Below are 16,024 nucleotides of genomic sequence, written 5' to 3'. Positions count from 1 at the left end.
TTAAATATTTGTAGTTCAGTGTAGCTGCAGTGCAAATCAGTCATGGTAACAGAGGACTCTGAACATAGAGCAGTCCATGCAGGGTCTCACACGTCACATAGAGATTTTTATTCAGTAGGATCTGGACTAGTGGAACTACATGATCGTATTTCCATGTCAAAACCCGCATTACAGCAAGTGTGAAAGAGGGAACAGAGCGATTAGAAGCTTTTCTAATAGCATTTAGGAGAGGATGAGGGCTTTAACTACAGTAATCTTGAGATAGATTTTGTAAATGGAATCAATAAAACCTTGTGATGGGTTTGCTAGGGCAAAAGAAAGGAAAAAATTCTAATGAGTTCCAGATACCTGGTGTTGGCAATTTGGAGGCTGTAGCTAATATATTAGTTAGGCTAAACCTTTTGAGAATGTTTATTTCCAATGATGGTTTAATTATATAGCCTGATTAAAATAATGATTTATCTATCTCTAGTATTGTTAGAGTGTAGTTACAGAACTTCTGCGCTGGGGGAGCTTATGGGCAACAGTCTTGTTGGAAGAGCAGGTTACCAATCTTGTAGCTGCCTCTGCAGGATACATAAAATTATAGGAACATATATTGTCTGATGGAGCTGATGGCGCCACAGTCCTGTTCCCACTGTGCCAACCTACAGAGTAGCACCAGAATCCTAATTATCGTTGACTTTTACTTAATGTTCTATAATTTTAACATATTTACACCATCAAATTTATACCATGTATTGAAAAGTAATGCCACTCATGATTATTACACACATATTAGGTCCTCTGAAATAAGAATTGAAGTCCTAGACATTTTCTTTTATATTTTTAAATTTATAATTCAGTACAGATACAGATTTGGTATACTGTGGAGAAAAAAAAAAAGATACTAAAAAAATTCTCCTTGTCTGATGGAAAGAGTTCCAAAGCCATAAAAGGGATCAAATTCAAATCTCAATCTACTTAAGCCTTTCTTCTTCTGTAAAATGGGGTTAATAATTTGGAATTGTTGGGAAGAATGAGGGAGCATATCAAAGTATTTGACACATAGTAGAGGAGTTCAATACATTTGGATAAATTACATATGTAAAACACATACATGTGTACATACATATGTAACCACAAACTGTATAGTATGTAAATATACATATGTATATAGACACACACACAATTTACCTATATAAAAAATCTACCACTTTGTAAAGGGCCTTGGGAACACGTAACAATCAATTTAGAATTGCTCCATTAAGGTATTTTAATACTTCCAGGTTCAAAAATATTTCAATGCCTTGGGTAAAAGATATAGTAGATATTTTTAATATCTTAATTTGGGGAAAGGGGGCCTTCAAGGGGGACTGAATTTTCTTGCCATTAACTTTTCTTTCAAATAACTACTTTTAAGAAATAAAATATCCACGAAAACGACTGTACTTGAAACACTCTAAAATGAGGTTTTACTACCAGTGAGAGAGACTGTTAGCTAGTACCTCTGCACTTAGTCAGCTACTAGAGAACCAAGAAGTGGAATGTACACTTCCAAGGTTCTAGAACATATCCTAGTCACTTTGACACCTGACACCTTGGACTTATTTTTGTTCATCTACAAAGTGAAAAGGTTGGCCTTATCATTTTCAAACACAGCTGCACAAGAGGAATCACCAGGAATGCTTTTTATAAACAGAGATTGTTCTGTGACATACCAGATTTAAGGATTCAAAACTTTATGGGTGGTTTCTAGAGACCCTTATTTTTAACTCTCTAAGTGGCTCTGATAATCACTTATGTTTGGAACCTACTGGCCTACCCAATTACTATGAACTCTCTTTTTTATTCCTGAAGGACTGGCATTTAGAAGTATATATTCATTTCTATGACCAATGGCAATTAATCATCTTTGCACCCCCCCACCTTTTTTGGCAACATTTGTGATACACCAGCTCAACAGGTATGCTGATCAGGAGATTTAATAATGAAGTAAGACTAGCCAATACAGTTTACAGTATGACAAGTGTATTTTCATATGATATTAATTATGTACCAATAATGTATTTAAACAAAATATGATTACTTCAAAACATTCTGCACGAAGAATTTATAGATCACATTTATTTAATAACAAAATGTCCAGTTCTTTAGGAAAATGTGTTTAATTTAAATGTGTTTAATTTACTACAACAAAACTTTCAAAACCAAAGAAGAAAAATATTAAACAAATCACCTTATGGCACAGGACACCATAACTTACGATTTTGTTGTGGAAACAGGATGAAGGAAGTCTAAATTTAAAAATTCACAGAATGGGTATTCATAAATTTCTGGTTAACTGAGGCTTAATGACATTAAAAACCTGGGGTCTTTGAGCATCAGTTTTGTTTAGAAAAATAAAAACTTCCCCAAATATTAGAAGCATACTTTTCTACCTTCACGATTTAGAATCTTATTGTTCACTTGTCAAATATATGACAACATCTGGTTAATTTCTTAAACTTAACTACTAATGTCACCCTTGAGATGCTGACCCAGTTACATCTCCTTACACATTTTTTTCCCAATGAACCTAGTAGGGCCTATGACAGGGAATATAATTGAAACACACTTAGATAAAAATTGGTCTTAAGAGATACTTTATTCATGAATAATTCAGCAAGTACTTATTGAAAGCCCACTACACTTCCAGGTCTAGAAAGTGCATGACAGACACAAAGCCCGCCTCCAGGGAGCTCACCATCCAGAATAAAGCAGGCCAAGCACTGGCTCTGAATCACTATGAGCCTTCCTTTCATCTTTCAAGATTTGCATAGATATTGATTTCCTCTTTAAGGGCAAATAAACTCTTCCCTTATGCACATCATTCTTTAGATTATCATAAGGGGAATTCTGAAGTCTGCGTGTTGACAAAGCCTACACTTTGCTTTCTCTAATTGCCTTCTGCTCCTTCTGAAATGTCATATATTTTCTTTTCCTCTTCAGTTCTCCAAAACACACACTGCACTTCTGCCGATCCAGTTGGCTTGTTCTGTGATGCTCTCCTACAGCTTTCTGTTCCCCTTCATTGTGTCTTCTGTTTCCTTTCCTCCTTACCAGAAAACTGGTCATTAGGGTTTCCCCACTTCCTCACTTCTTATTCACTTCAGTGGCTAAACTTAACACCTCCTTAAATGCTGGGTCTTTAATCAGTATAATAATCAGCATTTTCAATTAGCATTTCCTAGAGCTCTGTTGTGAATTCCAGATCTTTCCAATACCCTTTTCCTGAATGTTATTTAGAAATACTAGCCTCAATAAGACAAGGGTTTCTTAAGGTTGTTTTAAAGGTTGTATTCAGAGACTGATAAAGGATACATAACTCAGCAAAGAATGGTTCTACTTTATTCTCAATTCTTACCAAGTACTGGATTCTGCAAGATCATAGTTAAAACTCTTTGGTGTGGGACATCAATTTTACACATAAGGGCTAGATCAAAAAATTCAATTTTGGGGTCTCTGATATAGTTTGAAACTTAAAAAAACCTAAATGACAAAAAGATAGTTACGTATTCATTGTTATGTCTATATCCTTTATCATGAACATACAATTAAGAATCAACTATTTTTAAGTGCACAAGTCAGATGCCATCAAGCAAACTGCCATGTATGACCCACAGTCCTTTTAAATTTTTAACGCAAATAGGAAGATTCAGTAAACTTTAATTTTCCAAATGTTCTCAGAAAGAGTTATCAGAAGCATCCACCACTTACAAAACACAGCTGGATAATCCACTTAGCCCGAATGAACTATCTGTATGTGTTGTGAGGTAGCGATGACAGACTATGGTCTTCTGTGGAGATGGTACCCTCTATACATAGCAGTCCCTCTTCACAGGAAGCGTGTGAATAACAAGAAGGGACAGAGTCACCCTTCATTATTTCATCAACTACTGGTGTTTTCATCATGTTTTAAATGCCTGACTTCAGTTTTACAACAATGCCAATATTTATTTGGAAAGGTCATCCTATGTTCCAAGTAGCAGATATTAACAACTTCCAACACGATCTCTAGGAATAATCCGCAGTTCTGAACCATGCTTTAGGAAAACATTTCCTACACAAACAAAATACAAAGTTATGTATTTAAAAAATGACAAGTTATCTTAACATTCCAACAATGATCATAATACAAGACACAAAAAAGTATAAACTAAGTAAGTACAGAAGCTCAAATAGCTTCAGACTAACTCCATGCTTTAAGGCTTATTCCCATTCCTCTCACATCTTCATAACCCAACCAAATTTCTGAAAATGTTAAATATCACTAGCCACAAAAGTGCTAACACATACACTCAGCAAACAGCAATGTAATTTAATCATCAATACTTGCTAATTCAATATACAATAAAATATCTAAGGACAGAAAGAACAGTAAATCTAAATTACCACAAATGACAAAGTTTAGCAACCTGATCTGACCTCTTTTTGCTCAATTGCTTGCTGAGATTTTCTTCACGGCCCATGATATGCACAATTCAACTTTTAAGGGTAATACAACAGGCAGCATGTCACAATAAGCAGTAACTCGAATTAATATGAACTACTGAACATTTCTACAGTAAGAAGAAATAAAACCTTTAAACCTAATTTTAAAGATATCTCTACAATAAAATGCTTCACGATTTTCAATAATCTTTTTAATAAAAAGGATTATATACTTAAAACTACGGATTTAAGTAAAAAAAACCCAAATTACAATTTTAAATCACTCTTTATTTTCTAGATGGCTAAATTTCAATTCCAAGGCCTTATGAGGACAATATAATTTTGTTATAATATGGAAGTACTTTAGAAATGATTTCAATGTAACTACTGCTCAAATTGAGATCACATTAAAGTATGCTTAATTATAAAACACTGTAATTAGATTATAAGCCAAAAAAAGGTGCATCTAAAAAATGTAAAATTACCTATCTATCAAGAAGTTTAAGATTACTTTTATTTTGCCTGCTTATTAGGACATCAACGTACAGCAAGCACAGTGTAATACTAAGTTTGAAGCTCTGAGTGTGGGCTAAGTCTCCTGAAATATTAACTGACTGTACTTTTAAAAAAGAACAGTTAACAGCTAGCACATACTGAATGCCTACTATGGATAATAATACAAACTTTTAAGCACTTCTCATGTACTATCAAAATCATTATTCCCATAAGAGTATGATCTTACCATCACTTTTTGTTCCATGTATTAAACACCTTTAATGCTTATTAGTGAGGTTTTCTCCTCCTTGTACCTGAAAGCATATATGCATCTGATATCCCCAAGGAAATAAATTATTGTTCAGAGACATAGCTAAGGACTCCTATATAATCCCTAAAAAATAACTATTATCCTAGTAAAAATCCCATCTAGTTGAATCAGAATGAACCACATGTATCAGTTGACATGCACAGCCCCACCCACATCTTCATGAGTTTCAGACAAATACTCACCAGCAGTCTGGGCAGGATTTATTCCTATTCCATCTAGAAAGTAAGTCATAAAATTATCTAAGTTGTTTACTTCTAAAGCTAAAATGGTTTAACAGTAATAAGAGAATTGCTACTATGGGATATATAGGCACAAGCCAAACAATTTAAATCCAAAAACAGGAATGACAAATTTTTCAGCTAAGTTACCTATTGAAATCCATTACTATTACCCACTTACACACACTGCTGGATTAGACAAGAACAGCTGTTGATGACATGATTCTGATAAATTCCACAGAGACAGTGTATTCTATCACACAACACCCAGTGAAAAATACAGTCAAAAGCACTTCAGGTATGTCCTTAATCATTTACATATTGCTCCTGAGGCATAAAATCTTAAGGCCAGGAGAGCCCACAGTCATTTAATTCAAGTTGCAGTGACACCTGATTAAAGTTTACAAAGCATTTTCTTAACAGCTCATTTGTAAATCTAAAACTTTCTGGAAAGTAGACTGGCTTTCTTTTCAGGTAGAGAAACACCTCAATTTGACAGCATACGGAATGTTTCAGAATGAGAAATTCTGTCATATATAAACCATCACAATTATTACTTGTATTCTAAGATATTCAGAATTTAAACTACAGATCTAATTGAATAAAATCCTCATCATTTCAAGCTTGTAAGAAATAGTTTACTGCAGGAAAGCAATAAAATGCTATAGCAAAGGTACTTTGCCATGTAACTTCCTATATTCTAAAAGTACCTACAACTTATTAAAAACAATGCACCTTGTTTAATAAAGGGAAAGGTAATTTTTACTAATAATCTGGCATGAATTGAGGACACAGATACTGTGAAGTGCTATACTATACCAGAAGCATAAAGAAACCGAAGAGAGCTCATTATGGACAATAACCTTGACTTAGTGTTTACAAAAAAGCCAAAGTGTTGATATAAATTTTGGCGCTTTTGTATTTAAGTCAATTTTAATTAATCTGCCTTTTAAATAATTTCTCTAGCTCTGAAGTAGTAGTTTTAAAATGAATTCTTACCATTGGTAATAATTGCACTTGTTGCTGCAGGAACTTTAAACTAAAAAGAAGAAAAAGGAAAAAAATTATTTTTTATCTTTATAAACATTTATGTAAAAATATATATTTATATACATAAACTACAAAAGAAGGTTAGCAAGGATGGGGTACATATAATCAACTCTATAATCCCAAAATGTGATTTATCTTTTAGGACAATGTCAACAAAGAAAATACCATAACTGGCTTATACTTAATGAACAGTATCTTTTTCTAAATACTGCATTTCACTGCATCTAGGACACCAAACATTACAAAAAAGGAAAAACACTATCAATAAATATACTCTTTCAGACTTGGGCATGTTAGTTTTATCATATATAACTCTCTTGTCTAATTGAAAATAAAACAATAGCTTAGATAGTTTCTAAAATTTCTCTATAGAAACAGTAAGGTCAAACAAATGCTCTCTTGTATTTAATGGAAGATGAACCAAAGCTCAAATTCCTTCCTCAAATTCTCCTATGAATGTATTGCTGACTTATATTTCACAGGATTGCAAAAGTCTAATTGTGCCACCAGGAAATAACAACTAAGGTCAAGTAGGTGCAGATGATGTCCACTAGACAATTATGTGACTGCTAAATGCTAATAGTGAGGGTAAGACTTCACTGATCTACTTCCAGAGGTGTAAAAAGATGCGTTTTTTGAATATATAAAATGTGGTATAGAACTTATTGGTAGCTAAAGAGAGAAGTCTTCTCTTAATTCTTTAGAGACCAGCAGTTGTCAAAATGCGTTCATGTACTCATAAGTTCATTCATTCATCTAACTCATAAGTTCATTCATTTACCTAACAAATATTTATTAAGTACTTCTACGCTAGAGACTAGTTTTATAGATATTACAGTTGAGTTTTATGATCAAATAAATTTGATGCAGCTAATACAGTTTATTTAATGTCAAGAAGGATTTGGTGAATGAAGTATTTCCCATACTCTTTCGGCCACAGATTCTAGTTTTTCATGGTTTTTGTTGTTTCAGTGGTTCTAGTGGTCTTGGAAAAGTACTCAGGGAAATGCTGCTCCAGGAACTTATAGTGATCACATATACATAGTTAAGAAAAACAACTAAAGTTTATTTTAATAAACTGTAAACTTTAAAAAAAAGTTTATTTTAATTTATAAATTAAAAAGTTAGGTTTTAAAATAAAAATTTATGCACAAGAACATAACATGTTACTGGATTATGTACCTAATAAACACATAACTTTCCTGTCCAGATGGTACATTTTTATTTGTAAATGTCCTTTTAAGGATTTTTTTTTTTTAAGATTTTTTTTTTATTTATTTATTTGACAGACAGAGATCACAAGTAGGCAGAGAGGCAGGCAGAGAGAGAGGAAGAAGCAGGCTCCCTGCTAAGGAGAGAGCCTGATGCGGGGCTCGATCCCAGGACCCTGAGATCATGATTGGAGCTGAAGGTAGAGGCTTTAACCCACTGAGCCACCCAGGCACCCCTCCTTTTAAGGATTTAAAAAAAATTAAATAAACCTAACTTAAAGTAACTTCAAAATATGCTTTAATATTAAAAAACTTCAAGAATTATTTATAGAGATTGTAATACTTAATAAAACTTTGAGCAAATTAAAAAAAAAAAAAAAACTTTGAGCAAATACCCAAATTAATTATAGGACACCTCAGATTTCTAAAACTTGAGCATTACAAAGTTTCTAGTTACCCTACTGGGTATCTTATTCTTTGATTATGTCCATTTTAGGATAAGCTATGCATTTTTAGTCACAGCCATATAGTGGCAGCATATTTATGAACATTAAAAATAAGCAACTGCTGACATAATTCTTCCCTTTTCCAGAATGTAGAAGGAACAGTTAAGCAGACATCTGGGGAAGCATCACTAGTGATGTAAAATTCAGCAACTATTATGTTCATGCTACACTACTGACAAGTTTTCTTCTGGATGCAAAGTATTTCATGCTCCTAAATTTTCATTTCTTTCCTTTCTCAGACCCCCCCTAATCTTTTAACTTAGGATGTTAAAAGGCTATTCTTAGGTTTTTGACAACTCACTACTTACACTTACTTAAGCTAATTCTTAATCCTATTGGGGAATTTTCTTATTTTTTAAAAAATATTTTATTAGGAATTTAAATCCACAGGTTCAGTTTATCAACACTTGTCCTCACTGTAAGAGCCTATGTCTCATCTTATGAAAGGCCCCCTCATTGCTGCCTCGAAGTCATAACCTTTCTAAATGTATAATACCCACGATTCATAAGTTATAAGCTATATTAAAACCTCAATAAATATACGCAGTAATGTGAAATTTGTAAGTTTATTTTCTATTGCATGTCTGTTATTTTTTACACTTTTACTAGAAGACCAAGATCACAATGCCTTTGCCTTACAAAAAACATATATAACTACAAAATACAATAATAAAAACTTAATTATAACTCAAATTGACCTACTTTTTAAATTGTAATTTGTGGGATCTCTCCTATTCCCCAGGACCAGGAATGTTTCCTGGAGGTGATCTGTGCAGCAGAAAGTAATGCTAATGCTGTTTCCTAGATCTTTTTAGTTATTCTTTTTTTTTCCTTTTTAGTTATACTATATGGGTGAAAAAGATAAACACTGACTATAAAACAAGTGCTACCACTTTTCAGTTTAATTCTGCAGGAATGATAAATAATGTTAGTGGTTCTGGACAATATCTATCTGTAAATACTGATGGGTTGACTGATTTTCCATTAATAGCTTAAATTCAGGATAGGATTATGCATCAAGCTAGTTTATTTAGGTACTAAAATTATTATTCTGTGACTATAAACTTTTTTGAAGATTCTGAATCAAAACATTTGGCATTTGGATTTGAGTTACTCTAGATTTGTACAGCACTTTCAACTTCACAAAATACCATAAAGGCAGTTATATTTTTACTCAAAATCATTTAATCAGACAGGAAAGATGGATATTAATTACTCCCATTTTACAGGATATGAAATGTGAAGAAAAATTAAGAGGCTTGTCCATGTCATACAGATAATTAATGACACAATTAAGTCTCTCAAGTCACAGTTTTGTGCTACTTCCACCAGACCAAGCTACTCTTGTAGTGTTATGTCCAAAGAGTTGTTTTATGGATGCATCTGATAACTCTGGATGAAAAAAAAAAAGATCTTTTTTTTTAGAACCAAAAACCTAAGAATGTTTTAAAAAGAGTAGGCAGTTGACAGGCTCAAACAGAAAACTTGAAAATTATGATGAAGACATTAAAAAATTTCTAATTCTATAATCAAAATGAGTAAAAACAGGCTTACAGATTACACTGTAAAATGATGTTGCTGGTTAAAAAAATTCCCATATCCTCATATCCCATATCCTCAAACCTTTCCATATAACTTTTCCTTATAATTTTCAATTGTTGCATTAAATAGAGATTTGTTTAACTCATTCATCCTACTTCTATAAATCTTAACTTTCACTTACGTTGGTAAGTAGGGCTTAACTTTTTGATAGCATGAACCTAGTAATGAATTCACATGGATGTGGTGGGTCAAAGTACATGCAAAATTTAAAGACTTTTTTTTTTTTTTTTTTTTTTAAGATTTATTTGAGAGAGAGAGAGAGAACAGGTGGGAGAAGAAAAGAGAAACTCAAGCATATCTGGGGCTCGATCACAAGACTCGAAGACCAAACTGAGCTGAAACTGAGTCAGACACTTAGCCGACTACGCCATCCAGGTGCCCCCAGACTTTTGAAAAAGATACTGCTAAACTACATTCCATACAGGTTGTTCCAATTTCTATACTTACTTCTTCTGCTGCAAACTTTAGGACTGCTGTGAAAGGTGTACTTTCAGGAACACTAAGTCTGCAAGAAGAATGAAAAAGAATTTTTTAAAAAACTGATTATTCTTAAAGCCCCTCGTTCCTTATTTTGGCTAATGTAGTAGAGCTGGCCAAAGCTGTCTTTTGAGGCTGAAGGTTGTCTACTTTGCACACTATGTTCATTAACTTTAAAATGACAAAAAAAAAAAAGCAATTAATTTCATAACTGAGATGATGTCTACAGTTCCACCTAAAAATTAAACTATATAGGTGAAACTTAATATATTTTGATACAAAGAGGTCTAGTATATAGGCTGCTGCTTGTTTCCACAAATGGATTTCAAAAAGTCAAATCTCTCCTTAGCTGTCAGTCCACTTTACCATCTCCAGTCCAAATACCCCTTCACCTGATGCATCAAAGTCACCATTTTCATTGTAAAGAGTCTAGCTTAACGTCTTCAGGAACCTTCTACTGTTTCTAGATTTTAATAATCAAGTCTGAAATAGTGGATTAAATTATGAAAATGAGTATGTTTACTATGATAAAATGTGAAGTGACTTTCTACCTTTATATCATCATTAGAAAAAAGGGCTTAATACAAACTGAAATAACATTTTGGAAATGTAATGTGTGATTTTGTTATTAACTTGTACAGTGTCAAGTATAAGAAAGATTACTGATAAATGGTCAATCTGTATGAATTTTCCAATTTAAAAACTGAAAACAGAATTGACATTATACCCCAAGAAAACACTTAAAAACACAGAAAGAGGTTAAAAAAATATAAAAAAAATTCCTAATGTGAAATAAATAAAAATGATTCAAGACTGTAAAACAGATTATCTTTAAAGCAGAGAAATGGCTGGTAATCTAACATTTCTCTTTGAATACTTGTCACCACCGTACTGTGCTTTAACGTTTTAATAAATTATCATTATGTAATACCTTAGGGATGTGTCCCATTTCTTCACTTAGTTATAGATTACTGAATATAAAGAATCACTAGCTACCACAACATATTATAATGACTTCCAGTAGGAGAAGTGTGAATCAGACTGAGACGGTCAAAGGTATATTTAATTCATCCCATATATTCATTTGATTTAACATTTCTATAACCTAATGGTACTACCAAGAGTGAATTTATCAAAAAACAAAAGACAAAACAAACAATAAAAACTCTGACATCCCCCAGAATAAATCTGGAACCGTTAACATCCTTTTTAGAATTCAACTATTAGTAATGTTAGAAACTCAAGGGACTTTTTTTTTTTTTTAAATCAAAGCACACATTTACTGGCTTGGCAAGTGAAAAGTGATACTAAAAAGTCAAAGTGTGTTCTCCCACAAGTTTTAAAAAATTGCATTTAACAGTACTCAAGTACTAGTTACCAATTACTCTGAATAGGATACACAGCATATTAACCTTACATACATGCACACGTTATACCTATTTTATATACACACACACCCATACACAGATTATACATACACACATACTACATAAACAACAAACAGTAGGTATGCCTATCATATTTATTCAGTCACCAGTATTAACTGAACTGGTACAAAGTTCCAGGTACTCTTACAGATACTACTGCTGCCCTACCTCCATCTTACTTTTTTCTTAGATATTTATATGGTGATGAGAATAACCCAGTAAAAAGGGAGAAATCGAAGATGATGAGGAGACAGGGATCTCTGGACTCCATCTACTTTAATCTTGAGAAGACTAAAATAAATGATGTCTAGAGCCCAAGTGGTACAGCTGGCTTTTCATAGGAATAAAGTCAGGTTATCCTTTCTAACAGGATGGTGGACAGAAATTATGGGTTTATAGACATAGTAGCAGCTTTACATATGTGATGATGGAAAGACAAATCTTCCTCTCATAGCTTCAGAGAAAGGGAAAAGTACTGTGGAAAGTATCAAGACTTTTTTTTTTTCTTTTTTTAAAATCCTCTCAGAGAATGAAAAGAAAAATAAGCAAACTTGGGAACTGTAGCAGAGTGTTAGGTACTACTGAGCATAGTTATGAATTTTACACAAAATCCATCAGCCTAACTGTGTAATTTTCTCTAAAGACATTCAGCTATGTACAGAGATCACAGTAGCTGAGTGTTCAGAGTTGGTGTTTCACCAAGCAAAACATACTGAGGAGAGGAGGACACCAGAGATGAGGTCAGTGGACCACTAGATAGAGTGGACCGTGGACTCTGTGAGAGTTAGAAAAAGAACTAGGTAAAGCAGGGGAAGAGGGTAGTGACAGATGTAAAAAGCAGTCTGATCAATGAATTAAAAGAAACATTTTTTTACAGAAGAAATATTAGAGCACATTAGATACAAGAAGACAATGTAGTCATTCACAAGAGCCTACTTAAAAATGACACCTTAGCTGGAGCAGTTACTGAAGAAGACCTTAAGGTTTTAGGCTGTAACTGTGAATATTTGAGATGAGGTGAAAAAGATTCATGTGGGGAAAAAAAAGCTTAGTTGTATTAACTATGCCTAAAATCCTACTGAAGTCTTGTCTTTTGCTGCATTTTATGCGACTTCCAGCTGCAATAACCTCAATCATGTTTATCTAAGAAAATTCCAGATGACTATGTAGTTAAGCCTGTGCCAAACCATCATTAAACTGCTAAAGGAGAAAAAAGGGCCTCGCGTGGAGTAACTGCCCTATGTCTGCATTTCCCATATCTGCTAATCACACTTTATTAAATCCCAACATACGAAGTGTATGATTTGAGGCTCATTACTTTGTGACGCCCGACTGTTGAGTCACTCACACAGGAATCAGAAGCCGGACAGTGATAAACGTTCAAGTAACTACAGAATCTCAACTGGGCGGTCTTCCCTACTTCCATTAACAGCCGGTCAAAGCGGCAAAAGGCCTTTCCAATCAGGAGCCGATAGGGACTCCTTTAAGGAACACAGCAAATCATCAAAACCGACTACACGTCCTCCCGCTCCAAAACCCACCATGGAGTCCCGAGGACAGGTCACCTATCAGCAACAACGTTCCCGTCACACGCCCCTGTTCCTTCGCACCGAAGGAAGTGGACACTCAGCGGGGCAGGCGCCGGATATCTCCTTTCAGGCTGGGGCGGGATGGGGGAGGTTTCAGGAAGAGCGAAGGAGGGGGGGAAGGGACGGGATACAGCCTGCTGGGGCGGGAGAGGATCTGAAGGCCAGCCTGGCCCCCACCCCCGACCCCCAGTCCGCAAGGCCCACCGCCGCCAGCATACTCACACTTTGTAAGGCAGCCGCGGGTCCGACGTCAGCGTGATCTTAAAAGAAACCTTCGACCTGAGGAGGAGAGCGGGAGAGAGTTAAAGTCGTGCAGCGGGACCAGGGATTGAGATCCGGGTCACCAAACACTTACATGGTGGGAACTCCGGGTGGAGACCCCAGCCAATTCCGCGTGGACTCCCACTTCCTCTGCTCTGCCCGGGAACGTACCGCCCCACTCAAGTCCACGTCTCGCTCAGCAATCTGGGGGCCTCCAAAGTTGTGTCGTCTAAGGCAGTGCCTGAAAATAGGTTCCTGTTGTTCGTGGCAATAGGAGCCTCCAACTCACAAAGAGCTACTGATTTTACATTTTAAGCCCTGAGACTAAATCACGGATAGTATGAAAGAAAATATTTCTAACTGCGGTTATATTCTGTCGTATTTTCAGTCAAGCAATATAAATGTGGGTAGAGACGGCAGGACTCTAGGTCCCAGCTGGCAGCTTGGGGCGGAAGTAAGAGCACAGAGTAGGCGGGCGCAGAGTGAGGCGTGGCGAGGGGCGGGAGATAGGCGGGTCTAGAGCAGCGTTCCACGATGTTGCTAAGGCAACCTGTTCTTGGAAAAACTGGACTGTTGAGTTCAAGAAACTGGAATCTTCACCCCGCTTTAGTGTTCTTATTCTTCTGTCTTCCCAGCAGTGCAACACTCTTAAATCTTGTATTTCCAGTTTTCCCCTTTAAAACTTTACAATACCGACGTCTGACTATTTTCAACAGACACCAGAGTTATCAAGTTGGTGAGACAGGCAAGATCTCTGTGTTAGAGGAACTTGGACTGTATGAAGATGGAAAGAACAATTCATGAACAGGATTCCAATAGTTTGTTATATAGTCTGATGAGAACTAGGGTGCCGATCATCAGCACATTTATTCAATTTAGTAACAAACTTTGAATTCTTTCTATGTGGCAGGCAGTAAAGCGAAATACTGGGGATGCTGGAATGGGAAGATAGGTGACAACCCTCTACTATCTAACAAATTCTTGTATGTGAAGACAGACTGAATGCTCTCCAAATCTAAGCATCTGTGTTTGCAAAATAAAGATCCCTCTCACAATGTCTGTAATGCCCATTCTGAGAAATATTGCAATGAATGACAAAATAGGAAACAGGTAAGTACTAAAATAATGAGGAGATCTAGTTAATTTTTAAGATATTATGTTTGATTTTTAAGGAGAGATATCTAAGAGGAATAGGGAAGCAACTGCAGGAGGAATCTTAAAGACCCAATTTCTGTAATTCGGTATCTGTATCTGTCACCCTGGGGTGACAGCTCCCCAGGGCGAGAGTGCTGACTCTGATTTAGGAAAGAAAGGCTTTGATATTCTTGTGACACTCACTGTGTTCTTCACTTATAAAAATTCAGGTCTTGCCATAGAGAGAGAGCTGGAGGCAAATGTTGATTGATAGATTTGGAGATTGACAGGTATAGCATTAATAGCTGAAACTATGGGATTAGTTGGTATGACTAAAATTTTTGAGGATAGCAATAAGAAGAAAACTACTGATTGTGTCTACCTGGTGTCAGATAGCCAAACAATGAGATTAAAGTATATACTTTACAGTCTTTATTTCTAAAAATACGTGTATATATTTAAACAATATTTGCATCTTGTTATTTATAGTTTTATTTCTGCTCATGTATAAAGACATGTCATAAAATCCTGAAGAGAAAAAATATTTTGTTTAGAGTTTTTATTGTATTTACAAAAAGTAGTGAAGACAAGATTTAATTCCAGGCAGTGTGACTTTAGTACTCACATTTCATTGCCTCTTTAGAAAACATATTAATATATTATATCAAAAGGACAAAGGAAAAACATTGTGTTCAAAAGATATTGAAAAGTACTTATTCTTAAATGTTTAGAATTCCTTCCCACCTCAATAGCTTAAACCTCCTTCCCATATATTTGTATCCTCAGAGTCACAGCATAATTTCTAGAGCCTTCTGTGTTTTATTTTCTTGATACAAGAAAAGAATTGATAAGTAGATTATTTATACTTAATATTTTTTGTTCTTTTTAACTTTGCTAGGACATTTAGCAAAATTTGGCAAATATATCAGAAAAAGAACCTTATTTACTGAAACATTGAAGTGCTGAAGTACATTTAATGACCATAAACAAAAGCAAACTCTGGGTTTTAGGAGGTAATTGGCAAATGTGACATTTTAAGACAAGGAACAGCATAAATGGCCTAATGTGTTTCAGAAGGGATCCAATTAGTATCATGTAGAGGCAGAAGTGATTATAGAGTACACAGTATGACCATATTAGAACCCATTAAATATAAATGAAGTATACCAATGTTCTGTTTACATAGCATATAAATTTCTCATTATTAGAAAGGAATTGGAGGGAAATTAAATTTGTATAAGAACTAAAAAGATTTGCTTATGTAGTCATAA

The 16,024-nt window shown here is 34.8% G+C and overlaps 1 protein-coding gene across 2 annotated transcripts; it reads right to left on the bottom strand.

Moving 5' to 3' along the window:
- Window positions 1-2,168: 2,168 nt before the first annotated feature.
- LOC111158573 (ubiquitin fold modifier 1) lies at window positions 2,169-13,808 on the bottom strand. Of its 2 annotated transcripts, XM_022520693.1 has the most exons (7): window positions 13,714-13,808; window positions 13,581-13,637; window positions 10,313-10,370; window positions 6,496-6,535; window positions 5,461-5,493; window positions 5,195-5,261; window positions 4,019-4,081 (listed from the first exon to the last, which is right to left on the bottom strand). In XM_022520693.1, coding segments are annotated over exons 1-6 (216 nt in total). In that variant the 5' UTR covers window positions 13,716-13,808; the 3' UTR covers window positions 4,019-4,081; window positions 5,195-5,235. The 2 variants fall into 2 exon arrangements, with proteins under 2 accessions (XP_022376400.1, XP_022376401.1); XM_022520692.1 differs by lacking the exon at window positions 5,195-5,261 and having other exon boundaries at window positions 2,169-4,081.
- Between the last annotated feature and the right edge of the window lie 2,216 nt (window positions 13,809-16,024).

This window comes from Enhydra lutris, unplaced genomic scaffold (assembly GCF_002288905.1).
Source record: "Enhydra lutris kenyoni isolate GAN:26980312 unplaced genomic scaffold, ASM228890v2 scaffoldscaffold60, whole genome shotgun sequence".
Lineage (NCBI taxonomy): Eukaryota > Metazoa > Chordata > Mammalia > Carnivora > Mustelidae > Enhydra > Enhydra lutris.
The sequence above is the reverse complement of the archived record's forward strand: the minus strand, read 5'-3'. Positions and strand labels throughout refer to the sequence as shown.

What these genes read in the sequence shown, in the direction of transcription:
- LOC111158573 (XM_022520692.1), bottom strand. An exon ending in CCGCGGCTGCCTTACAAAGT is followed by an intron (nt 10,371 to 13,580) that starts GTGAGTATGCTG and finishes TTCTTCTTGCAG; the next exon opens with ACTTAGTGTTCCTGAAAGTA. An exon ending in AAGTGCAATTATTACCAATG is followed by an intron (nt 5,494 to 6,495) that starts GTAAGAATTCAT and finishes CTTACTTTCTAG; the next exon opens with ATGGAATAGGAATAAATCCT.